Here is a 26,913-nt window from a genome sequence, read left to right as displayed (position 1 = left end):
CTGCATATTTGTTGAAACGTCAGAACACTAATGATGTGAACATATCAGATTAAATTTGTCTCTGTGGGATTAGCAGACAGAAAATCCCTCCAGTTGATAGCCTTTTTGATACTGATAAAGATGGAATTGCCTGAAGCAAATTAAATAAAGGGACTCTGTCCACACTGCTCAGAATATTAAAAAACTGCTGCGGAAGATGACATGGGTTGTTTATTCAACACAAATAAACCTGAGCATTGTCCAATGACGCTGAGAGAGACACAGATATTCTGCCGCTTTTAAAGCTTTATGAGTCTGCAAATGTCTCCAATCACTCTTCATCGAGGAGAGAAGCAAACGTCTGAAAATATTAAAGCAAGGGCTTTAAAAACGACCTCAAAGAAATGCTCAATGGTGCAGAAGGGTGCAGGGATTTTGTGCTTTCCCTTAGATAACCCACCCTGCAAAGAGCCAGAGCCCCAAAAGGATCTTAGTTAAGTGAAAGGAGGTGGAAAATCTAGTGATGTAGCGGGCCTCGGGGTCTTAAGAAGCCCATTACCCATTATACAAGAACAAAGATTCATCTGATGCTCCAGTGATTTTTCCTCTTGGTGTATGCAAAAAGCAAACAATGAGAAGAAATGAGTCCACAGCCACACGAACTCTGCTGATTTGTGGTGAATACCAAACTAATAAAGGGAGGAGGAGCTTCATGTTTAGCCTAAGGGAGGTTATTACTGTAAATGGTGCAATGTGGTTGTCAACTCCCTTTAATTTCTTGATGGGAAATGATTGCACTGTACAGCAGAAGTGGGAACACGCTGATACTGGATTATATGTATTTAGCACTTAATTTCACCCAGTGAGGAGACGTTCAGCTGCACTATTACTTAATGTTCAGCAGAAACAGCAAAACTGCTTCATCTTCTGGAATGTTTAAAGAGGGCAGACATAAAATATTACATCGACAACAAAATTTAATCTAATGTAGGTTTTTACACAAACAGAGTTAAAAGCTTACAGATTTTTCACTGGAGGAGTCTTCGAACACCTTCTGCAAAGACTTTCTCACTGGCTCCGCCCCATCAGCAAACACCTGCAATAACACAAAGCACCGCAAAATTAAAACACACATAAGTATAGTTATTACTTTGACACCAAGAAGCAGTTTCAAGCATAAACTTACGAACACACAATATTTAGCTGCAGTAGTATTTATTCACCAAAATCGAATTTTACAGATTTCAATTAAACATCAAGCACTGCAAAGTCATTCAAAGTCAAACGTACCTGGTCAATTGAAGGGTGTCCTTTGCTCTTTCTCCTAGATGCGGTGTCCAGACCCCAGAGTGAGGAGAAACGGCTTCGACGTTTACTGAAGGTGCGAGGGAAAGGTTGGTTCCGCCTTCTCATGCTGCTCTCTGTACGGGCAGACACCTGTGACAGTGACAGTTACAGAAAACACAACAGAAATGAAACAGACACCTTGAACACCCGAATAAAAACAGTTTGACACACAAAAGCAATCATTTGCAGCAGCTACTGAATACTTTCAACCTCTAATCTCCTTCAGTCACCTACGACTTGGCACAGGGAAACTTTTCGTTCCCGTTTTTTGACTTCTCTGGGTTCAATCAGAGCTCAAATAGTATGAGCAACTATGCATTACACTAGTAGAGCTGGTCAGACATCAGACACGTACACTTCAAACATAACATCTTAAACCACTTTTTAGACTCATCTTCTCATTCCCCACATGAGAGGCCTTTATACTGTTATTACAGCCCGAATCTACTGTAGAAAGTAAGTGAAGGAAAAAACAGAAATATGGCTTTTGTGACCAAAAACTTTGAATACCAGAGCTGAGAGAGAGAACAATTATATTTCCCTTTAGGCAAGACAAATGAGTTCATTTGAATATTTTTGCAATTCATTAATTAGTAGCCATGAACAATTATTTTAATTGCATTTCATTTCATTTCAGTAGTTTTGCGTTACATGTATTTATAAATGTGATTCTCCTTATAAATATGCCACATTTATCATATTTAAGCGATGCAATAATGACATTTCAAATTAGTCAGAAGGGATGCGGTAATAAATAGAGTAAAAAGAATATGAAAGGGACAGGAGAGACATAAAAAAGGGCGGTATAAAATATGGCAGATAAGGAGAAGAAGACACTGAGGGAGCGAGACACAAACAAAGGAAGTGAGGGTGTAGGCAGTAAAAGGAGGGGGAGCAAGGGCCAGAGAGTGTTAAGCCTGTTTGTGGGAAACTGCCTCAGGGATGCTAGCTTGCTAAAAGAGTTTGTATTGATCGACCAATCACAAAAAACACTGTCAGTGCTTGATGTTGTGTGTGCGTGCTAGTGTATTTTTGGCATATCCGTTAGCTTGCTCGTATAAAACTGCTCTGTAGAGAAATGTTTTCCATGTTTTGCTCTTCGTTTTTGCTCTTTCTTCTTTGGATGATACTACGCAGAGCTTACAGCTCAATGACACACAATCGCATAGAGATCAGGTTGGGTTTCATTCTGTACATTCTGCAGCACTGAGATAATAACTTGGGTTTCAGAGAGGATTTATAGGTAGAATGTTTTGCTTTCACTTTTCTCTCAAGCTTTTAGGATAGCGTGTATGTGATACATTTTAATATGTGGTGTGTGTTTGCTTCGCAAGTCTGACTCTCTACCCATCTTGTTAAGGTAAACCATCTATGTAACCATAGCCTTGAGTGTTAGGCTTAAGAGTCACAGCTGTTTTTGCACACTTAGAATAAAAAACTTGCATGCATCACTATGACAGAAAGCAGAAATAATGCAGGTGTTCATTTCACATTTTTGATGCTACCAACACATCAACTTTGAGAGCTGGCACTTACTTATATCTACTTAAATTCCATCACTTAAACAAAATCTTTATAATGAGAAAATTATTGCTATAATTCACTTGTTCACCAGTTTTAATGTTGTGGCTAATTGCGTGTTACAGATAAAAACTCACTCCACTTTACAGCGCTCATGCTAACTTTGGGCCTGAGAATCAAACCAGCATACCTGGTTTGTTCATTTGTTTCATAACCTTGGGGTATATGGCAGTATCTATTTCTTTGAACATTTGTGAGGCAAGCAGAAATTCTTGCTTTCAGTAGGCGTATGTGACAAGGCACTCACAGGCAGATAAACACACCCACTCTTCAAGCTGGGCTGTTATTGAGGGTCGACAGTTGGAAACCTCTCATGCAATCTCTACACGGAACATGTAGAGACACGTGAGTCTGACTTTTCAGGTTTGGATTCATGAGCTCCGATCAAGTTTACTAAAAAATTGCAACCTGAAAAACACCAGCACTAAACATGTCTAATCATACCAGTGCATGGAAGGAGGAAACAGAGAAGATCCCCAGTCGTCCCATGGCAACTTTTGTGGGACGTGACGCGAAGCCCAGGAGGCGTTTGGGATTGGGAGGTTCACCGCCCTGCAGACTCGCCAGGTAGCAGCGGCAGCGGAAGAGATCTATGTGAAATCTCTCCAAGTTCTGCTCCCACAAGAAGATCTATAAGCAGCAGAGATTACAGAGTAAAAAGTCATGCGTGTGTGATTATGCAATATAAACAAACTTTGCTGATGAGATCCAGATTTATTCAGTTTTATCTCTAATGAGAACAACAACAAAAAATAAAAAGATAAAGAACCGACGCTGTGTTAGGTGGTTATTCGGCTGTTTCAGGAGAAGTGAGATGTGGGAGTACTGCAGCCCCTGTGGAGAGGTATTACTCACCAACACAGCCCCCACCAGTTGGTGACCTGCTGTTCTACGTGCAATGTATCACAGGGTGGGCCGTGGGAGGTGAAACACGGGGACACACACTCACAGTGAAACACAAAACTAGACTTAACGCTGCATTAGTTCCCGTGGTCACCTATGTGGAAGTGTGAAAATATTAACACAATTAAAAAATATAAAGAATTACGGAAGTAGAAGTTTTAATGTTTTTTCACATTTGTTTGTTCCCCTCACCTCTCCTCAGATTTATTTATAAAGTTTACATAAATATGTACAGATAAAATAAATAAATATAATTATCATTCAAATAATTGCAACAATTCTTATATGTTTTATATGTCATTATATTTCCACACTTTCCACTTTTTGATCTTTTATTTTTCTTTATCTCTGTGGTTAATCCCCATTTTCTTTTTTTCCCACAACTATATCCTTATTGGCAGCTCCGTGACTCAACTGAAAGAAGTCAGTCAATGACATAAACCCTGCTTGAGGCTTGTTTTCTTCTTTGATGCCACAGTTTCAGTTACTATGTCTTTACAGCAAACAATCAAAGTGCTTCCTTTTAAATTGCAGCTCTTTTACTTGATGAGGATTAAGTGCTTTCTAGTTCCTTTTATGTTACATATAACAAGAAATAGAAAGAGCATTATGCAACAACACCAGTATAAAGACAGATGCAAAGACTTGCTAGGACAAGGAGGCTTATTGTTAATGACCACAATTCTAGGCTTTTTTTCTTTTTGTAAGATTTTCCAGTCAGTACTGGCTACCATCACCAGCAACTCCAGACATCCTGCATGGAATAAGCCTAAATCAATGTTCTTTTGAAACTGAACAAAAACGGGTTCTGGAAAAGATTTGAAAAAGTTGCAATGTTCTTAAAAGACCTCTTGAATCTAAAAAGATTAGTCAGGTTTACCTGTGTGCTATGTGTCTGTATGCACTGCGTGCAAGTGGACTTGCATGTGTTTCTAAATGAGCGCCAGCTGGAATAAGTGAAACCATTTTTGGTTGGAAAGGCTGCTTTAGAGCATTTTTGCCTGGATGACGGCATGCTGTAAAGATGATTTAGTGCCATGATTTCAGTGCCGGAGAGTGTCGGTGCAGTTTAAGTCACATCTATAAACTGCCTTCAGGTGTTTTCATTCAAATTAACTGGAAGATAAAGAGGTGAGGACGGTTTTTAGTCATGAGATAACAAACCTCCTTACAGTCGCATTTTATGGGCATAAAGTGTTATTAATTTGCAATAATATGACAAAATTAAAGGGCATTTGTCTCATAGGTGTTGTTTCTGTAATGCTCCACCACCTCATGTACAGCTTTAACCTGTTTGACCGCTTTCAGTATGTCAGACTCCTTGACACTTAGCTCCACTTTTAGCCCCAAACGACCACCCGATTGACCCCATACCTGCTCAAGTATGGTCTTTCTCTTCTTGCCATCAGTGACAGTGGACAACTGCATGTCTCCCATTTTCTTCATTTTCTCATCCATATCAATCTTCTGCTCCAGCTTGCGGATTTCAGTTCGCAGCAATCGCACGGTGTCCTCCCTGTGGTGCTGCCGAGCAAGAGCAGTAGCACACGCCGAGTGGATCGCCGTGATCCAGTTTTCCAGTTCTGTTTGGCCTGATGTCTGAACAGAAGGACGGGACCGTGACAAAGTGAGTAACGATAGTGAGCAGATAAAATAAAGAAACTGACAGCTGAAAGAATTTAATCATGACTTCCAATATCGGCCTCTGGGAGGAAATGGTCATTATAATCTCATCATCATTTTATTACTTTCTTCCCATTCATGAATTAAATGTCAGTGAGGAGAGCTGTCATGAATATAAATAGACAGATTTTAATATTACACAATGGTCAGTCTGGTGGATCACTGTCACGGTGTGACAGCGTGGCCTTTAAACATGTCAAACATAAACACAAGGACACAGGGCTGCCTATCTCCAGCACATGATGAACATGTATTGGTGTGCCACATGCAAATCCCCTAGAGGAAAATAGCTTCCAGTTTCCTGTTTCTCTTTATGTTTGATGCTGGTATGTACAGTAGCACCAAATAACAAAGACAGGATATAAAAACACTGGACCTGTATGCATTAATGCCAACCTGATTTAACTTTAACTTGCATAAAATATTGTCATGCCAACTCAGCTTTAAGAGTAGCCGATGTTTTAAATTCCAGTGCTTCTCTCACCTGGAAGAGGAAAGCATCTCCCACTGAGTTGCTGAGACAGAAGACAAAGTCTTTCTTGGGATGCTCAGGTACAGCTTGGACAATGCTGTTCTCCACCCACAGCGCGTGTTTGTGAACGCTGTTGTGGTCGATACCTGAACGGCCATCGTATTCATACAGGAAGAGGGTGCAGCCTTGAAGAACGCACAAAAAGAAAGGAGTTTAAAAAAAAAAGACAAAAATATGTTTTTTTTGTTTTGTTTTGTTTGTTTTTTTACAGAGGTTATAATAAGTACCCTTAAATCAATTTAAACATCCTTCCTTTCCCTGAACTTTATTTAAACAACGATTATAATACGTAATAGTTTAATACATGAACCTATTTTGCTATCAGTACAACTAAACCTATAACATTACATTATGAAGATAAGACTGATTTATTTTTAGCATGATGCATAGAAGAGATGCTCTATCTTATGCATTTCAACAGGACAGGATCGGATTAGGCATGGATTTCGCCGTAAAATTAAATTGTGATGAAGCTGAGGGGAGGAAATGCAAGGCTGCATTGAAGAGCGTGAGAGAGGACAGCAGAGGTGAAAACCAAGGGCAGGGAATGTGTTAAAGCTTATATGAATGTAGTTTAACAGCAGAGAGAGTGTATGGAAGATTAAACAGCTTTGGGTTGGTTATCTGAATGAGATTAAGATTATTTTCTTAGTTGCAGAAGCATTTGAAACCCAGCCACAGAGGCCACAAGCCAGGAAGCTGCTAGTGTCGGTCGGATTGCGGCAGCAAGTTCATTCAACTTAAAATCTGTGCCAACTCAAACATGTGGCACAAGAGAGGTGTTAAAGAAAGGAATGCACATAGGGTGGAGTGGGTGGAGACAAATGTCAAGGGTAATGTGTGAGATAAGGATAGCAGCAAGACTGAGAGTGAAGGTTTACAGGAAAGTAGTGAGGCCTGCTATAATGTAAGGCTTGGAGACGGTGGAACAGACACAAACACAGGAGACAGAGCTGAAGATGCTAAGATTTTATTGCTGGAAGGAGAGAGAATAGAAAGATTAGAAATCAGTAGATCAGCAGGACAGCTCAGGTTGGATTTGGACATAAAGTTCCAGAGGCAAGGCTGAGATGATTTGGCCATGTGCAGAGGATATTTTGGAAAAGTGATGTTGAATAAGGAGCTGCCAGGCAGGAAGGAAAGAGGAAGACCACATAGTAAGTTCATGGATGTAGTGAAGAGGGACATGCTTGGTTTGCGTGACAGAGGAGGATGCTAGAAATAGAGTAAGATGGAGGCAGATGATCCAGTGTGGTGACCCCTAAAGGCAGCAGCCAAAAGAGTAAAGGTGCAGAAGCATTTTTATGTACTAACAATTGTGCTTAGTTAAGCATTCATAAAGTACTCAGACTGAAGCTGGATGGACACCTGCTGCCTTACAGTTTCTGCCTGTCTATCAGTCACACGCAGGTAAAATCCAACACAAACATTAAACATAATAGTGCTGAAAATCGGTGCAACACCTTTCAGAGAAACCCAGTATTGTTTCCACTTGCGTCTCGCTGCAGGTTCCACCTTCTTGTTTTTCTTATGAACCAGGAAGTTCTTCACAGCCAGAGTCCCTGCTTTCCTGACTGTGCCGTGTGCACAGCTAATCAGAGTGTCAGGCGGATACATACTACTGAGTGTGCCGCTACTCTGCTCATCACTTACAGCAGAGCCTGCCTCCTCTGTGCAGTCTCGGCCCCGATTTGTCTGACGAGAAAAGATTAAGGAGTTAGAAATACACGGAATTTACCTATATTTTAATACGTAACATAGGAAAAGTGTAACTAACCCAGGCTTGATTGTCTAGCTCCTTCCGGAAATTTTCATAAACTCCCCCCTTGCCTCCTTCGCCTCCTCTTCCGTCAACTCCTCCAGCGCTGCTGCTCCCACTGTCGCTGCCATTAAAAAAACTGCTCTCTGTAGCTGAGTACACTGAAAAAGAGGCAGACATGGCCTTACACCGCCGGGAGAGCAGTTCTCCTTCTCCATCTATCTCAGGGGCAACGCCATCAATCCCACTGTCGCCATACTCGCTCCCCTCGCCTAAAACACCAGAGATGTCCTGTCATCCAGAAAAACAGGGTAGAAACAGATTAAGCATTATTAATGGACGGAAACTGGTTTATTTGCACAAAATCAGACAGAGAAGTAACAGCTTCAATCTGCATAACACAAGACGTTAATTCTCTCACACAGAACTGACAGCGTAGGCTGCACAAGCAGTTTCTAGGTTTACTTTTGTTTGTATAAATGAGTTGGCAGTTGCATAAGTGCACTTTAATATCCTTTTGTGCTCATTTTTGTATGAATTTCTGATTTTAAAAAAAGGCTTTCCACTTTGAGTATGAAATTTTCTGTGCTTTCACCAAACTGAGTCTCCCTCTGTTCTTTCGTTTTGTTTCACTGTGCTGTCAGTCTATTTATATCTAACAACCCCCTCAGCCTGACTAGATGAATTTATAATAAGCACTTATGGCGATCTCTATCCAAGGGTGCTTGGGGGTTCTGGGAATGCATTGAAAGAAAAGCTTGGTTCAGTATTTTGGTACTTTTTGTTTAGCAACTTTGTTTTTATCAGTGATGCACGGCAACTAGGGAGGCATGGATATTATTATTTATTCTACTAATTTAGCTTTTATGTTTACCTGCATGAACGTTACATAAACTTTACTTTCCTCCTCTTACCCTTTGATTTGATCTGTTTTAGTAAGATGACAAAGAAAATCCTCTAGATAAAGTTCAAAGTTCAAAATGTCTTTGTCGTTCAAAGCTCAGTATGTGAGCAGAAGTCCCACGGTGACTTTCTATCTGACTATCTTTCTGTGTAATCCTCTTCCCAACTGCACAAATATACAAACATGTTTGGATGCTTGGATTTGCAAAGATATAACATGCATATACACCAGTCCAGAGCACAGACAGGAAATTCCGTTGGTTGTCAACAACATGTTAATTACTTGATGAACTGGTGTCATGTCTGTGATGCCCCTGAACTTCCTGGACAGCACTGGTAAACAAAGTCCTCTATTATTCTAAGTTTAGAAGTCTGTATTTTTTCCAATACTGGAAAAAAATAGAGCAAGAAGACTTTTACCCTTAGTCCTGTTCCATCTGCTTTCAATACTTATCGGTATATATATTCATGAAATACCTGAGTAGTCTGTGCGCGTCGTCCCTGGAAGGTAGGGCAAGGTGTAGCCGGAATACCGAGCCCAGTCAAGCCTTCAGAAAGGCAGTGTGAGCGTCGGCAGGGGAGCGTGAAAGCTCCATACCCCCCACCATCATCCTCTGCTGGAGACATCAAACCCTCCTCCACTTCCCCGTCTCCGTCGCACTCGGCTTCTCTGCAGTTTTTTATGTAACGGCTTCTTTGCCCCCTGAAGCCCGGACTCTGCTGGCTGCACAGATGGTCCAGAGACGATGCCCTCTCAGTTGAGCCTGGAACACACACACACAGGTGGTTATTGCAGAGCACAGTGTGTATTTGTGGGCAAGGTGAGTTCTGATTACTGTCAGGTACTTTCAGTTACCTCTGAAACATTTGACCTTCTCCATATGTGCCTGTGTCCTTCAGTGAAAGTCTGTGATTTTTCTTGAGTGATTATGAATCTGTGTGTGTGTGAGGCAAACCCATACATTATTCTGAATGAGACGACCACCTATGGCAGTGCTTAGACCTTCAGCGGTTGAGTTACCAGGTACCGCCTGCTGTCACACTGAACCCCTGCAGCTCCTGCACAAAACCAGTTAAGCTAACAACCCTGTGATCAGTTGAACTGCTGCAACTGATAGATGGCAGCTAACCTTCAATCAGCAGATTTTCTCAGATCATTTTCTCCCTGCTCAGTGAGTGCCTGCAATTTTCCCACTACCCTCCCTCTCATCACCTGTTCACTGAATCAAATCAACAGCTTTGTTCCCCTGAACTTTTTTTCCCCCCACTTATTAGCCATCACCAGTGTAGCTGTCGTTATTTTTGGACAGCTACATTGTCTTGTCTTTTGCTTTTATTTGTTGTTGTTTTTTAAATAATACAAATAGAAATCTTGAAATATATTTTAATTCTATTGTATCAGAAAATATGTCGGTGAATACTTCAAGTCATCAAATAAAAGCATAGGCCCCACATATCCTGTCACTAATGATGTCTACATTTCTGAATGAGAAAACTACACATGCTTTCTGCAGGTCTATACAATCTACCGGTAAATATGATGCTTTTGCTTCTGTGTACATTCTCACCTGTGCTGCCTTTGCTGCCTCTAGGGCATCTAAACTGCCCCTCCTCCTCTTCTCCTCCATCGACCATCTCCTCTGTGCTGGTCAGATGCTCCTGGCTGAGGTCAGACATAGAAAACTCCAAGCTGTCTTCTCTCCACATGTCTGCTGACTTTGATCGCTTCTTTTTATTACTTGCTCCCTCTCGGGGTCCTTCAGTCATTTGCTGCAGGAACCTTTCCTCTCCAATAGTGTCCCCTTCTCCCGTTGAGTCCTCTTCTCCATCCTGGGCAATGGTGTCTGCCTCTGAGGTTTCGGGAGTCGGCGTGGCCAAGGGGTCATCATCGTGCTGATAGGACTCCGGCCTCATTGTCATAGCGACACGCTGGGTCCAGTGAGGGTTGATGCCAAATTTGTCAAACTCATCTGCTGCATTGAAAAACTCTAGTCCGTTCTCTACCAAGGACTGAGGGATGCTCGGGGTGCTGGAGGAACGGGTTGAGGCTTCAGAGTTTCTGTGATTCTGCTTCACTGAGGAAGAGTGCCTCGAACGGCGGTTGATTTGCTGCTTGTTGGAGACACGGAGTGAGCGGGTCGTGTGCTTACGGGAGAGATGTCTCGGCACATCACCATGGATACTACTCTCTCCATTTTGACTCTCCACGTTTCCCATGATTCAACTGTGGATCAAGTAATAAAGTTTGCATATTACATAATTTAGAAAACTTCTTCTTAAAAGATCAGAAACCAGATACAAAAGTAGTTTAAAATTATTCCGTAATGTTTGCCACATCATACGGTATAAGATAATATATTTGCATCTTTACTTGTATGCACAAATTTTATGAATCACAGAAAGTCATTAGCACACACAAATTGCATAAATGGGAGCTGGTGTCCTATCTAATGGTGAGTGAACAGTGTCAAATTCACAAGTAGCAGCACAGATTTTAGACAACACGCATATCTGCCATCTGTTGTACATGGATGACTTTGTGGAGATCAAAGAAAGAAGAAAGAGTTTGAATTAAATAAGAAAATTAAAAAAGATTTAAAAAACTTAATCAGTCCTTTCTGTTAAAGGAGGCGTCTGGCCTTGAGATTTTGTTAGTAGCCTTAAAATGTGTTCATTTCAACTACAAAAACTGTCAAATACTCAAAGCAGGTGCCAGACCCCTGGTCAGATATTCTGTACTAGAATATCTATCTATGTAAGGTCAGTCGATTTTGATAAAAGAAAAGAAGAAAAATAACCTCACAACTGGCAAAAGTAGTGGTTTAGATATACAACTTGTTTCTGAATCAATATTAAATTGACAAATCTGTCTTTTAATTGCAATGTCAAAACATTTAAACAAATATTCCTTGTGTGCCATACTTCTAAAAGTAAAAAGGTTTGAACCAGCCCTCTGCAAGATTTCAATTGCTGGTAATGAGGTCCATCAGTGTGCTGCATGAGAGGTTTGATGGCACATTAAAACTTATGGCTCAAAAGTATCAGTGGTCTCATTTGATTTGCACAGCATGCTTGGATGTGTACGCACATTATATAAAAGGTTTGTTAAAAGTTTCCTGCTTTTCCATTTTATCCTAGCCTGCTGTTCATAATGCATCAAAACCTTCTTTGCTTTTCTAAGTGCCTATAAAATCTTTAAAAAAATGAAATAGCTGAAGTTATAAATCTCTCAACTCTGACTAATTTAAGTGTTCTGCCAGTGCACTTTTGAACTCCAACACAAATGCACTGCAGCGCCTTTTCTCCCTGAGCAGTGTTCAAATTATGCACTAGCTATATTCCCAACACAGAGAATCAAAACAATCAAAGAAATCACTTTAGAGCTGTGTTATTTTCATCATGAAGTTATCTCAGCAGCCCACTTCACCTCAATCTCTCTGTTACACAAGCACATGGAAGTGCTGAGTCAAAGGCTGTCGGATCAGTTTGTCCTCAGAGAGTCACACATCATCAAACCCACACCATCAGGTTCTCAGTGTGGGCTCGAGCTGCAAAGACACTGGTGAAAAAATCTGCCTTAAAAAGTAGTTGTTTTTTTGCTTGTGTTTAGTCTATCAGTCCTTAAAAATCTATTATTTCTGGAGATTTGTGCATCATTAAAGTGTGAAAACTGTAGTTACCGATGATTAAGCAGCCACATCACCAGCTTCCCCGCATCAGAGCGTTGCGATCCCATAATCCTCCACACATCCTCATACGGTGGTGTCAGTCTGCCCTGACAGAAACAAGGAGAGAGAGAGATCTTTAGCAGTGCTCTCACAACTTCAAAGTGACCTGATGTGTCAAACGCACACAGAGAAGAAGTGAGAAGACAAGTAGAAGGAAGGAGTACCTGCCCAGTATGTCACATAAAGCTGGTCAAGTAAAGCTGAAAAGGCAGCTGTGAAGAGTGCAATATAAGAAAGTCTGTAGAATATGAATGTGGATGATAAAAGGGAATAAATCACAATGGTTTTTAAGATAATGCAGTTTGACTAAAAAAAAGACAGAGAAACAAGAAATAATCAAATGCACACATATAAACAGCTCATCAGAAACAAAGAAAAGACGTATTGTCTGAGCCTGAAGGGTTTTTTTGGGGGGGAAGGGAAGGGGGGACTCACAAACAACCACAATTTCTTCTAACTCTACCCTGAAACTCACTGCCCACCAAATCCACGCAGACGTGTACCGGCGTGTGCACAAAACATTTTGGGAAACACCCCCTATTTCGGTGCAGACAAAGAGAAGCGCACACACATACACACCAACAGCAAAATGACAGAAGATGAAAGAAGCTATGGGAACGATTTTGTGCTTAAGACTCAATTAAATGATCCATGCCAACACGACCTAATTTTCTCTAATACCAGCCCTGAGCTGCGCAGAGTAGACCGAGATTTCCATAATGTGCTATGTATAGTGTGAAGGAATGCAAGAGCAAACATGCTTGCTGTTGTGAACATTTGCCCAGTAGTTAGTCTGCTGAAAACGCATTTGACTGCAGCCGGATAAGCCAATAAGCAGGAAAATGATGGAAGAAAGCCCTCGTGTTGCCATGTACAACAATGTACTTTCAAAGCATATGGCCACTAGCGCACTGTTTGGAGCATCTGTTTTGAGATACCACATCTGGTGAGTCACCTGTTTTTCGAATGCAAAAGCATCAATTGTTCCCCCGAGGTCTATGTTGCAGGTTTAAGTAAAATCTTAATTTTACTAAACTTTGACTGCAGCTGCTATTTTTTTCTATTAGTGTTGTTGTTCTATATACAGTAATCTTTTTTTTTTATTCTCTGGGGCACAAAAACAATAAGTCAACCGTGTTACAGTTCTGGGAAATGACACAGAAATGAGAATTTAGATAACAAGAAGTAAACAGGACAATAAGAGAAGTGAAGGCATCTGATCAGAAACCTGATGGAAACTACAAAGAGGATTTTCAACTCTGACTTTGCACCACAACACCATGTGTGCAAACGCATCCGAGATAGGCTAGTGCAGCGCATCCCAACCCCAGCTGTGGGAAGCAGTTACATAAGCTGAACTTGACCCTGATACAGCTCTCCTGCCTCTCATGCAGTCCTTTATATCTCATCTCTCCTACACCCTCTGTCCCACTGAGGCCGACCCACATGCTGCCCCCCACCCACCTTAAAAAAATAGGCTGAATATTCATTTTGGGCTCATGGCTCCTCTGCTGGTTCATTTTTAACAATTACTATAAAAACAGGACTTCATTGTCTCAGCTGGAGTGTTTTATAGATAGATTAACATGTGGAGTAAATGCAAATCACTAACACACAAAAACACTGATGACCCTTTCACTGAATTTATATCCTTTTTGCAAACCCATATATTCTATAACATACAGGCTATGTCGGGAAGGTGCAAAACACACACACAAATGCACAGGGGTCAAACAAACAACACAATCCTGAGTGACAAAACACAGGGGAAATCAAACCACTGCCTTTCCTCTGGCAGTGTACAGTCTAAAATGTTTAGTCTCTTCATTTTTCCTCTTCCCGGTGCCCCCCAGCAAGGCACCGCAGAGGGAGAAGGGTAACAAGGAGAGGAGGGAGAGCTCTCTGTTAAACCCCTGTAGAGCTGAGAGGTGAGGCGAGGCTGGGGGCGAAACACATGAAGAGGGGTGGGGGGAGGTCGAGTCTGGTACAGACAGAGAGGGAGGGGAAAAAATACTGGGGTATGAAAAGAAGTTTGATAGGGAAAAGTGAGAAAATGGGAAGGAGGAAGAAATAAAGACGGCGTGAGAGGGAGAGATAAAGTCAGAGAAATTGGGGGGTCCTATTGTTGCTGAGCTTTAAGTGGATAAGTAGACATGTGCTCAGTCTGCCTCTCTTCAGGCTTAATTGAGGGAGCCGAGACAAAAGGGGAAACATAATTATTCGCTCTCTTTCTCTCAGCCTCTCATTCTCGCAGTATATTAACGCATCGGGAGAGTGTATTACCACGGCGCACCGTGCAACAGCCGCCAAAGCATCATTACCATGCACACATGCCCACTCGCAATCAAGCACACACATGCACACACACACACACACACACACACACACACAGAGGGGACAAAGAAAGAAAACTGGAGACAACAAAATTCCATATTTAATCTCCACAACTGAAGATAAAAAAGGTAAGCATTGTCTAAATATGTCACAAACAGCAGCACTCACATCTGTCTGACTACAAACCACACAGGGCCGAGGATTACCGGGACTGGAGGCTCCTTTTACCTGCGCTGCCGATAACAGCTCTCTACTGGAGCTGTCACATTCATTGTCAGTTGCTCCACACCTATAGGCCCGCACGTCTATCACCTAACGCATGAACGTAGTTTGCTGTGGCACACGGCGGAGTACTGTGGAATAAAGGCAGGCGCACACTTTCAGTCAGACACACCTGCAGGATCCCAAGAGAAATGAGAGCTGGTTTTTCCGAGTCACAGCATGCACTCACACTTTTTGGAAAAATACCAAAGGCCTGTCAGAACACACTCAAAGGAGACACACCCTGCCAATCTTTTCATCTCTGCACCTGTCTCACAGCACCGCCCTACGTGACACACAGCTCAGCTCAGCAGACGCAAACTGTACGTGATGCTGATGTAGCTCTACACTGTACTGCAACTGAAGCCAAACAAAACATGTCACTTGTTGTCTTTCATCTCGTCACTGTGTTGACTGTATCTGGAAAAAGATGTTGCAACCAGACACACTGAATTTTCACAAGTGAATCACTGAGCTCACTGTTAAAGACAACAACTCATCACGACATCATAGTATTTTACAAATTTACTTCTATGGCGGAAAACAGTCTCTCACATGCTTTTGGGCCGCTTTGAAGCCCTTAACGACACTCTTTAGATGCGCTTCATCCAAAAACCTAAAAAATGATGCTTAAAAAAGGAGATCAAAAGAAATAAATCCAATCTCTGCTAAAGACTGCAACAGTGACTACGCTAAACATTGCTGAAACCAGAAAAGCTCCCAGCTTGACTGACCTTACTTTACATCTTCAAACTACAACACCCCCCACCAAGCTCTAAAACACATGACGTAATTATTGGAATCACCCTTCCCTGAGGCCTTTCTCCTGCACCTCTCACATTCTTTGAATTGTTACCATTTCTCCTCCCACTTGGCGGAGTGAGGTTTTATGCTTACTCTGGGGAGTTAAAAAAAAGGAATTACTATTGGAGGAAAATTCAATCCAAAAACAAGTCCAGACAGACTGCCATGGGAATGTGACAACAAGGCCTTATCAGAGGATCTCTATGCTCCTCTTTTTTTGCATGCACACCTGCACACACCACATGTTAGCAAACCACCAAACTTACCAAAATAAGAGCATGTTTGGGTGCAGGAAGCCTCTTGGTCCAAATGAATAAGAATCACTGGGGTTATTCACAAGTATGCATCTGTTTGCAAACATAGGTGGGCACATTGTTCACATTTGAGGAGGAACCACGTCTATCTAATGCCAAGACAAGAGTCAGATATGCTTTTGAAAATATACCACTGTTGCGACGGCAGTGCACGCTCCGCCGCACTCCCACAGTTCTTTTGAGACAGGACTGCCTGAGACATCACCAGCAGAATTCCCTGGAAGAGGGAGATTAGCTTCTATTCATCCTTCCGGGATCTGACAAGGCACGCGCCCCAATTCTAAGCTTAAACACACATGCAGATACACAAACAGTGTGTGGCTGCAAGCACGAGTCTCGACTCCTTAAATCAAACATTAATTTCTTTTAACTGGCGAGGGACAAATGATAATTCCTTCCTGAAGAGGGCTTTCATTTTGAGGCCACAGAAGCAAAACGCAGAGATGACAGAACAAAGTGGAGTGGAAGGATATGAGATGATTGTTATTCATTCACTATGTTCCCCACTGCTTGTCATCCTCTAACACAGAAGCGGAGAAAATTAGACCGGGTTTTATTTTAGTAGTGACAAAACAATTCCTTTAAAAAATGTTTTTGGAAAGCTAGAAAAAAAATGTAGCACAGATTGGCAATGTGACGTAAAAGACTTGAGATTTGGGGTCAGTGTGGCAACCGAGGATCATGTTTTAAAAAAAAAGATAAAGGCCAGTGGAATTCACTGTCAGCCAATTCACTCTGCTTGGCTCCTCAAGTGTCACTAACCTCATTAAATACGCTCCTCTGGCTTTCTAAGAGCTTACGCTGTATGCTCCTTAACTCAGATTTCAGCTGACTGTCTCTGCAGCAGGGTGCAGTCAGGGATTACCATATTTTAAAGAAGATTTTCTTCTACCTCCCGCTCTCCATTGAGCGAGGAGCCCGAGAGAGTCAATGAAAGTGTGTAGATTTTGATGCTCTGCTCTGTAGCTACTGCTACAACCTCAACTATCAGGAGTCGCTGCATGAATTCAAAGTCAGGAAACCCCACAATTTAACCTCCATTACAATGCAAGGCTTTTACACTAGAAGATCAAGATATCTCTGTATTACATCCAACTCAGACTCTTGTTGTATGTCATATGTGACATGATAAGGTCAAAACCACATGTTGTAGCGGACTGACTGGCACGTGAAAAACTACCGTGTGCGGTTTGTTAAATATTAATAAATCATCCCCTTTTTTGCCATTGCTCAATCAACGCTCACTCGTCCTTCCTGATGAGATGGTGATTGCGCAGACAATCGGTTCGCAGTCATCAAAACCAATCAACTGAATATTCATGTGGTGATTTTCTGCTTCAAATATGTGAGGAGGAGTAAAAGAAATGGGCGTGAAAACATGTTGGAGGAAGATGAGTCAAAAGAAGGAGAAAAAGATGAAAAAAGAATGACGCATTAAACTAAAAATTGGAGTCAAGACGAGGCAAAAATACAACTAATCTGTTACTATTTTTAATCAAGTACAGTACTATACAAAAGTCTCAACTTCTATGCCTCCAAGGAGCATGACTTCCAAATGATTTTAAAAGAAGTTCTTGGATAATAGTTCTCCAGTCTTTCTGTAGGTCTTTCACAGTTTTGAATCTTTTGGCAATCACTAATTTTCAGTTTCATTGTCTTTGTTTGTTTGTTAAGTCATTTAACACTGATCTATGAATCATAAATGGAACCTAACTCAAGGGATCACCAGATATAACAGACAACAGCAAATAATCTTTTTGAAATTGAACCCCTAGGTGATTTGTTACTAGGAGCCTGTTGCAGAAATGTGCAATTTATCCACAATTCTTTTGTTATATCTCCAAAAAATGGCAACGATAACACAGGTTGACAGGCATATAATAGTATTTTTGCACCAAGGTGAATCCCAAAGAGCTGTAAGAAAGAAGACAGCAGAAGACATGGCAGGCCTAACATATTATCTCCACCAGATAAAAAGTCAAGACCTTCAGAAACTTGGTGGAAAAACTCCACTAAACATCTGACCTGAGAGATGCATCGTGCCCTTCAGCTGATTGATCTACAGTTTGCCAAAGCCTGATCAGAAACAGTCTCAGTCCAAGGATAGCTGTCAAGAATACACTTTTAACTCGGAAAAGACACCAGAACTTGGCTGAAAACAACAGGAATTACAGAGTGATAAATTCAAATGTCTGGGTTCAAATCATCAGCGATATAAACAGGAAAGGTCAGGAGAGAGGTATCTACAGCTATCTGCAACACGGATGCTCTGTCATGGTTTGAGGCTGCGTTTTAGTCAGTGGTATTGTCAAAACTGACTTGAATTGAAATTACTAACACATGCAATACCATCTGCAAAGCATCTGATTGGCAGCACTTTTATTTTTCAGTATGTTAATGATCCCAAACACACTGCCAATACAGTAAAAGCATAAATATCAGTGATGGCCTCCCAAGAGCTCGGACCTTACCATTAATCAAACAGTGTGGAAAATTTTCATCTTGACAGAGAACAAAAAAAGGCAGGGAACATACAGATAATAGCTCTGAATATCCTTTAAGAAGCCTGGAAAACTAGTCCTGAAATGACAAGAAAGCTTGCCTAAAAGGGTTCAAACTGTGGTGACGAATAAAGTCTGAACTGATCACCTCACCAAGGTTAAAAAAAAATCATGGCCAAATCCAAACAATCTTTATATTAGCATCTTCAGAAATGTAAGTCAAACCCCGGCACTGCCACGAAGTCACACACTGACACACATCAACAGTCAAAGACAACCACAAAGTGCTTTCAATGGAGCCAAATTGGCGGGTAATACTTCTGTTGTGCTCTGTGCTGGCGGAAGGGACGGTGAAAAAACAGAGCGGCTGAGTGGGTGTGAGAGAGGGATAAGAGGGTTTTAGGCAAAGGTAGACTGATTGAGGTGGGAGGTTGAGACAGGGGGATGAGACGAGAGAGGCAAGAGTCTGAAAAAAAAGATGATGATGGTGGTGAAAGGGGGATGAGAGGCTGTTAATGCGGCGGGGAGCTGGTGGAATCGAGTGTTGGGCCACAGGTAGACAGATGAGAATGATGTGTGCTGAGGCGGAAGGAGACACGAGAGGTAAAGAGGTGTAGTGGTGCTGATAGGTCCTGAGGGGCTGATAGAGATGGATGTTGTGTCAGTTCAAAGTAGGCCAGACGTGAACAGACCCGATTTGTTGTCAGTAATGACATGACTGCAAGACTATGTGAAAAGAGAGCCATTGAAGAGGCCATTGTGTGTGTTAGAGTGAGTTAGGAGGTGACCAAACCACTGTCTCTAAAAATGATGGGAGCAATTGTTCCAGGAAAACTGGTAGTTTGCTACTGTTTTGATGAAAAAGCTCAAATATGTTTGCAGTCTTTAATTACCTTTCAAAATAAAAGTTGCTTGCAGAAAATGGGAGTTATGCACATTAAACACAAAAACAATTAATCTTTGCACACAAACTGAGATTATCCACATTGATGTAATTCTTTGACTGAGTTGTTTACACAGGACTTATAGGATCCAGTCTTTCTAACAAATACGAGTTTACACGATCTGCTTGAAAATGGTTATTAACCCAGATATGTAAATGGACTTCTGTGCTAATTCCACGCCTGAGCTCAGTGAAACAAAAACAGCAGGATTAATCTTTAATTATTACAACTATACCAGTACAAGTTTACTTATATTATTGAAAATGATTCAACATTTCAGAGTAATGCCAAGAGAGTTAATAATACACAAAGCAACACTGTTATCACTTAATTAAGATTACTGCTAAAGCTATAGTACTACCCTAATCATTACCAGAAAGCAAGAGCGAGGCTTTGGCACAACAACAAACTAGGTAAGGCGTAGATTAGTGGGTACCGTGGGAGTACTAGAAAGCGAAAATTAAAAATTAAGGGAAGAGACGGTATTGAGACAAAAGCGGGGGAAAACATCAAAGTATAAACCTGTCAGAGGTAATGTAATGAAATATGTTAGCAGCAGAGGAATGGGCAGCACAGAGTGAGGCCTGAGGGAGTTGGGGGAGGGGAACAGCAGGATTTGGAAGTTATCTTAGTGCATCCGTGCACCTGAGTCAATAGCAAGGATAGCAAACAAAGTTTAGCTTGAAGGAGACACAGGAGACAATGTGTTGCAGCGAGGGACAGGGGTAACAAATGCTCAGGAAGAATGTGACAGGCAAACATCGGCTCACTGTGCCGGCTCTCGGGTCAACACAGGTCACAAACCACCAAAAACAATACAGTTTAGTTGTGGGAAACTTAAACCTATACACTATTCAAAGGAATTAGAAGACGAGATCGTTCAAAATAACATGAAAATAAAAACACAAAACTATGGCAGTAGCTGAAAATATAAGCTGGAATTTCAAGGCTAGGTTTGCAACACACATACTATAATTTTCAATATGATCTAATTTGTTTATCTCAGTTACCACCACACAAACTGTGGTCTCTTTCTCCATTTGTTCATCTCATGCAGAAACAGAAACACAACTTGCGTGGCAGTAAGGTGTGAAGCATTCAGAGAATGACACAGGGGACCGACGCCCAGTTCTGCAAATTTCACCAGCTTAAAAACAACACGCACCAGTAATTCTAGTAGACAATAGGTCAGTTTCCCACACACAGGAAGACTAAAATAAGTCTAGGGTTGAAACTAATGGTTATATGCACGACTGAGTCATCTTTCTTTTTTTCTGATTATCAGTTCTAAAACCTGTCATAAACATCATGAAGACTAGTAAACCACAGTGGGCTTGTTAGAACACGGATTCTCACATTACTATACCCTGATTCGAGCCAATGGGGATGAGATATCTTGTGGCAAACACAACACTGTTGTTGAGATGAGGATATAACGGCATGTCACTTACGGGGCATCTCTTCGGAGGATGGGGTTGGATCTAGGTCAATGGGTCCATTTCCTTGGAGTTGATCTCTTGTGCAGGCTAAAGCTAGGGGGGTTATTGTTTGGACTTTGAGTGGCTACAGTGAATAGATCCTCCTCTGTCAGTGCATTAGTGACCTGTAAAAGCTCCACACGACCGACATCTGAGTGCCAGCCTGAGGGGAGAACAACAAAGACAACCTGACATCACGCAGGCACATATGCACACACTTTCACGTGCCTAAAAGCTAACACACCACAGGACAATAACAAAATCACTCAATATGAAAGAGACCTCATAAAGGACTCATCACAGCTTTTTCTATTCTTACCCCAAAGAAACTCGCTCCATAGAACAAAGAAAAGTCATGCAGCTTTGCCTGTAAGCCCTTGCTTTTGTCATTCTCACACACACACATCATACTGTACATACACGTACATATTTGCACACACTTACAAATGCACACACAGGCTTTTCAGACTGCCTTGCAATATCCCACTGCATCACTTCCAGGTCAACAGGCAGGGACGTAAAGTGCGACTGTGTGATGAGAACTGAGTCGCCTGCCAGCTCTTATGAGGGGGTTGAGGAGAACGATGGGGCCGAAGAAGGAATAAAGAGAAGAGACAATGGCTAAGTGGCCTGTTTCCTGTGCTTTAATTATACAGCCAGTGAGTGTGAAGTTAGACAGAGAAACAGATTCCAAACAGGAGAGTAAAGATTTCCAATCAGAGATAAAAAACAAACAAAAAAAAGATCCCAGGAAGGCCAAATCTCCCAGTGCAAACAAAGCATAAACACAGTCATTGAAAAAGTTCTCTGCACTGCCGCAGTAATGCTAGCTCTAAATCCCTACTCAGCACTTCACACACACACGTGCATTTCCTCTCTCGCACTCTGAGGTCTTTTAAAGCATTTTCCTGTTCAGGTTATCTCAAAGCAAAGCTTCCTTTTTCCATGAAACCACACACTTTGAAACGATATTCTTTAGAAGGACAGGTATAATCTCACACTGCACACATCCTGTGGAGACTGATCGCAAAGTATACCAAATTATACATATTATGAATTGAGGGTGCCCTAGAAAATAAAATCTAACCGCTAAAATGCATTCACACACACGCAAACGTGTTTCAACCTCATCAGCTGGTATCCGGAGCTGATGTGTGGGCTGGAACACCACACTGATCAGAGATAATGGGCAGACATGACAAGGGTGGTAATGCTGTCACACAGAGAGTAAGGATTGAAATATTTCATGATGGAGCAAGAGACGGAAAGAGGGACACAAAGAGAAAATAAAGCATGGGAGAATGAGGGAGGGAGTAAAGGAAGGAAGGAAGGAGGAAACTCCCAATTCATCAGCAGACAGAACAGACAAAAGGGAGGAAATGATGAGAGCACATGCCAGCTCATGTCAACTGTGAGACACCCCTCCCCTGCTTAGACCCCCGTTACAAATTAGAGGCATCCCTTCTGCTTTTTTTACTTCTCATCAGGGGGTTAATGTTAAGGAGTCTGGGACAATGTTCTCCACCTGATCTGCAGTGCTTAGGTAACAACAAAGTAGTCCTGCTCAACCAGACTAGTGACATTTCATAATGGAAAAGCAAAGACGTTAGTATGACATAATCACGCATAATCACATATGCATTTCATAATTTCCAAATATTTCACAAGTGCCCAGAAACATCCAGATGTGTACGCAGTATATGTGATATCCAAATGATTTCCAACCTATTCAACTTTAATAGGGAAACATGTGTGACCCATCAACCCCCACTGCACGGTTTATGACATTACGAGATTTTATTAGAGTCATTTTTATTAAATACAACTGAGGAAGTTAAATTATCCAGAAAGAAGAGCTGGGGGAATATTTGAAAAATGTATCTTTGCTTTTGATTTTTTTGCAGCATAAACATATTTTCCCCTGTTCTGTAACTCATCTTACTAACCCACAGATTCATCTCATCCACTTGATCTTGACCCGCTCGGTGTCAGAGCTACGGCCTTTTTTGTTACAATCTGCATTGCAAAGGGATTCCCTCTGCTTTTGCGTGTAGCCGGAACTGAACCAGCAGCGTAATTAGAGAAACTCAGTGAAGCCAGAGAAGAGAGAGGGAAAAAACAACATTTTAACTTCCCCCCACCCTCAGCTGTCAGTTTTCTCTTGCTTTTCCCAAAACAGACTTCAGCGATATTTCTCTTCTTACTTGGCTCCAAATGACGGCAACAGACAGTGAGAAACATGAACACACACGCACGTAGAAGACACACACAGAGAACCCAGAGGCGCACACTGAAACACAAACATTTAAACAGCTTGATTGCATGTGGGGATGGTGGTGGGGTTGGTGGGGAAGAGCATAAGCCCCACATTTGTTTAACAGCAGAAATGAGTGGACCACAGAGGAAGAGGGATAAAAGGTAAATTTAGAAAATAAGACACATATAAAGACCGTTCCTGCATCGTGTGTGTTATATCTTTAATTATTAGATTTATTCACTGCAGTAGACAACACACAACAGACGATGATGAAGAAAAATACTATATTTGTTATTTAATGTATGCAGGAAACTGAAATTTACATGAAAAGATCAGAGTGTATAGTTGATTTGGTGACTCTTATTTAATACACTAATTATACCTACGTATCAGTGCATTTATAAAGAATATGTATTAATGTCGTCACGTGAGATGGACTACATCTGAAAGCAAAATTCTCTTCCCCCAAAGGAAACTCGTCATTGTTAAGTTAACTTGTTTTGTGATTAAGACCTATCCAAGCTGTCGGTAAATTCAATGTTCTCTCTGAACTGAGCACACACAGGCCTTAAAAGTGAGCTGATAGAGCATGAGAGCAAGTGTATCAATCTGGGTCAGTATGTACACCTTAACAAACAGACACACACTCACCAACCCAGAGGGTTCACTTAACAAAGTCCCATCCCCCCTTCATGCTCACACACATTATTAGCCTACAGTATACACAGCACCGTGTGGTTGTGTGGATGTGCACATATTTGTTCCGTGCACACGCTTGCGTACACAGTAAATGGACACAAAAAAACCTGAATGGGATAATGGCTCCATCCCTCCTCTTTTCCCCCAGCTTTTGCAAAGTCTGTCATTTTTATAAATAAATAAATAAATAAATAAATAAATAAATAAATAAATATGCGCTTACACACACACACACACACACACCAGTTTTTATCTGTCACTGTAAATCCTTTCACGGATCGCTTCCTCAAAAGACCCTGCCAATATTCAACTTCCTCGTGGCAACTGAGCCATTGAATTGTGGCAAGAAGGCGAGACAGATAAGGTGAAGAAAACACAAGAAAGCGACACAGAGATCTGGTTTAACAGTCATCAGAAGAAAGAGAGAAAAGCAAATATTAACAGAATGAACACAGTTTTTCACCAAGTTACAAGGCAGAGCGGGGAAATTGATTTGCTGTAGAGCTCTTTGTTTTACAGTTTGACTCAAAAATGTGCTGTGACAGCTCTTATCGGGATTCTGTGGAAGAGAGGCGTGTAACAGTCTCTTTAAAAGTTTGCCTACTGAGCTGTTATGATTTGACTTTATATAACAGGGATATCTTTTGGGGTTAGCCCTTTGCTTGGCTTATCAAACAACCACACCGATATCAAACCATCTACTGTAAATACTGCTGATAGGCAGTGAGGCGTTTGCTTTCCCTATTAGGTCCCAAAACAACAAAATGACAGCAAAATGAAAGGATTCCTCACATGGTCTCTGCTGAGTAGATAATTGATGTTGAGAAAAATCTCAATCCAACCACCAAAGGTTTTTTTTCCTTCCCAGCAACGAAGAGGGATTTTAAGGGTGGAGGAAAGGACAGCAGAGGCTACTTGCCCTTTGATCTGCTGTAATTCTTTTGCTGTCTGGATCCTGGCACAGCTGAGACCTCACACCTCCTCTAATGCACACACGTTTGAGTGACAGATGCTAAATATGCCTGCAGTGTTCAGTAGGAAATGACAGTGGATATTTGAGGAATCCCCACCATTTTTTCTGTATTTCCCTTACTTTACAATGTTTCCCTACTTTTTTATCATGTATTGCTGCCTACTGCAACTCTGCTAAGTCTTCTGTACCAATCTGCCTTTAACTGCTGTTCCCTCAAGACTTTGAGTAGCTCTAAAGTCTCCCTATTTGCCAGTCTCATCCTCCGCTTCACTCTTTTGCTTTTGCTTTTCTCCTCTCTTAATATTCCCACACATACGCACATGCACAGAGCAGGCTGATGTCTTTATCCAAATTTCTCAGTGAATCTGTCTTTCTACATCTTCCATCGTGAACCTTTGATGGTATAATGTCGAGGACTGGGTGCTTTTTATGCTTCTTCACAGAGCAGATGCTAACAAGCTTCTGACAGGCCATAATTACTGAAAGCAGCACTTGATCTTTTGATCTTGAAATGAGAGTAATCACACTTTTATCTCAAGAAATTTCATAACTCTGCATATCAGATCTGTTACAGTATGTGAACGCACACAACCAAACACATGCACTGGATATAACACGCCTCACTGTGTTTCCCCTACTCTTAGAGAACAAACGCCACAGCTCAAAGGGCACTGCCAGGTGCTGTGGGTTCAGAGCTGTTAAGGTATTTTATCATCATTAAATTAGCACCACTGGGAAACTAGGCAAAGTCCCAACACAGAAAATTAATGATTGATAAGCTCCTTTCATCGTCACACATAAAATGGCCATGCAGGATTAGCATTTAAGCAAAATGGGCTTTCTGTGCAATTCTCGTGTATTTATTTCAATTTGTGTGTGACAAGAAGTGAGCGGAAGAACCTAAAGAGCGGAAGAAAGAAAAAGGCATCCCCCAAACAGTAACAGAGCCTATACTGTACTAGCAAAGAAGAGTAGTCACACCATGTGTGGGACTGCACAGCATATCTTAACACACATATACATATACACATACACACAGGTATGCCACAAATCGTATACTCTATGAAGACGCACACGTGCTACACACAGTTAGTAACTTATCTAATCACACATAACACAAAGCCAGTCACCATAGGCAACAGTTTCTACCTCACACAAAGCTCACCAAACGTCCTCAAAACAAGAAACAGGTCTCTTTACCTTTACTTAATAGGTCCCCGTGCGTGTTGCAGTTAATCCCCTGAACTGGTAAAAACACAGCCTGTGTGCGTCCTCTTCAAGAATTAAAAAGAGGGAAATCCTTGCATCAGTGAAACGTCTCCCGGACTCCAGCGCAGCTTTTACGCACACACAGACACATTAGAGCTCATACTCGAATACTTGCTGTCTTTTTGCGTGCCTACACCAGACTGAAGGCTTAGTGGAGGGTGTGTGTGTACTGAGTGTAAGCCCGCCCCTTTTTTTCTGGTTTCCCCTTTTCTCTCTCCCACATGCGCTCCAACCCAGCCCAGCTTCTCCCCTCTCTCATCTACAGCTCACTCGCTCTTTCTCTCGCTCCAATTTCGCCTCCTCTGGCTTGCCAGCGTGTATGCTGGGTCTGTGCCTCTAAGCCTAAATGTCCCAGTCCTCTTTTTAATTGCTGGCTCTCTGGACTCGTTCTAAACACAAACAAAGGCACAGTGGAGTGGAGTGGACAAGCATGGGCATGCACAAACACACAAGAAAACGATATTTGCCTGCAAGGAAAGATAGGCTGATATAGTAAGTAATTCTGGGGAAAGATAATAGATAGCCCAAACCAACGCTCTACTGATGGTAAGCTAGCAGGAAATACTTATCAGCTAGCTAACTTTAGAAAAGTAAAATACCCTGCAAGGCACATGTGGTTTTGAATAGAAAGGTGAAGATATTGCGTGGTGGAGTACATGAAAAA

At 41.6% G+C, this 26,913-nt stretch overlaps 1 protein-coding gene across 5 annotated transcripts in view; it reads right to left on the bottom strand.

The window, feature by feature from the left end:
* tiam1a (TIAM Rac1 associated GEF 1a) overlaps nucleotides 1-26,379 on the bottom strand; it is a 50,004-nt gene extending 23,625 nt beyond the window's left edge. For 2 of the 5 annotated variants that reach the window (XM_005746601.1, XM_005746605.1), the window contains exons 1-11: nucleotides 26,181-26,379; nucleotides 12,368-12,462; nucleotides 10,256-10,911; nucleotides 9,165-9,451; nucleotides 7,803-8,075; nucleotides 7,489-7,720; nucleotides 5,978-6,150; nucleotides 5,185-5,409; nucleotides 3,352-3,537; nucleotides 1,270-1,416; nucleotides 1,001-1,075 (exon numbers count right to left, since the gene is read on the bottom strand). In XM_005746601.1, the coding sequence (XP_005746658.1) occupies nucleotides 1,001-1,075; nucleotides 1,270-1,416; nucleotides 3,352-3,537; nucleotides 5,185-5,409; nucleotides 5,978-6,150; nucleotides 7,489-7,720; nucleotides 7,803-8,075; nucleotides 9,165-9,451; nucleotides 10,256-10,904 (2,247 nt within the window). In that variant the 5' untranslated portion in view covers nucleotides 10,905-10,911; nucleotides 12,368-12,462; nucleotides 26,181-26,379. Of the gene's footprint in view, nucleotides 1-1,000; nucleotides 1,076-1,269; nucleotides 1,417-3,351; nucleotides 3,538-5,184; nucleotides 5,410-5,977; nucleotides 6,151-7,488; nucleotides 7,721-7,802; nucleotides 8,076-9,164; nucleotides 9,452-10,255; nucleotides 10,912-12,367; nucleotides 12,463-12,579; nucleotides 12,599-21,024; nucleotides 21,070-26,180 lie in introns of those variants that run through there. The other 3 variants (XM_005746602.1, XM_005746603.1, XM_005746604.1) reach the window with 3 other exon arrangements.
* Nucleotides 26,380-26,913: the final 534 nt, after the last annotated feature.

This window comes from Pundamilia nyererei, unplaced genomic scaffold (assembly GCF_000239375.1).
Source record: "Pundamilia nyererei isolate P.nyererei 1_Seehausen unplaced genomic scaffold, PunNye1.0 scaffold00180, whole genome shotgun sequence".
Lineage (NCBI taxonomy): Eukaryota > Metazoa > Chordata > Actinopteri > Cichliformes > Cichlidae > Pundamilia > Pundamilia nyererei.
This window is presented reverse-complemented; position numbering and strand designations above follow the sequence as displayed.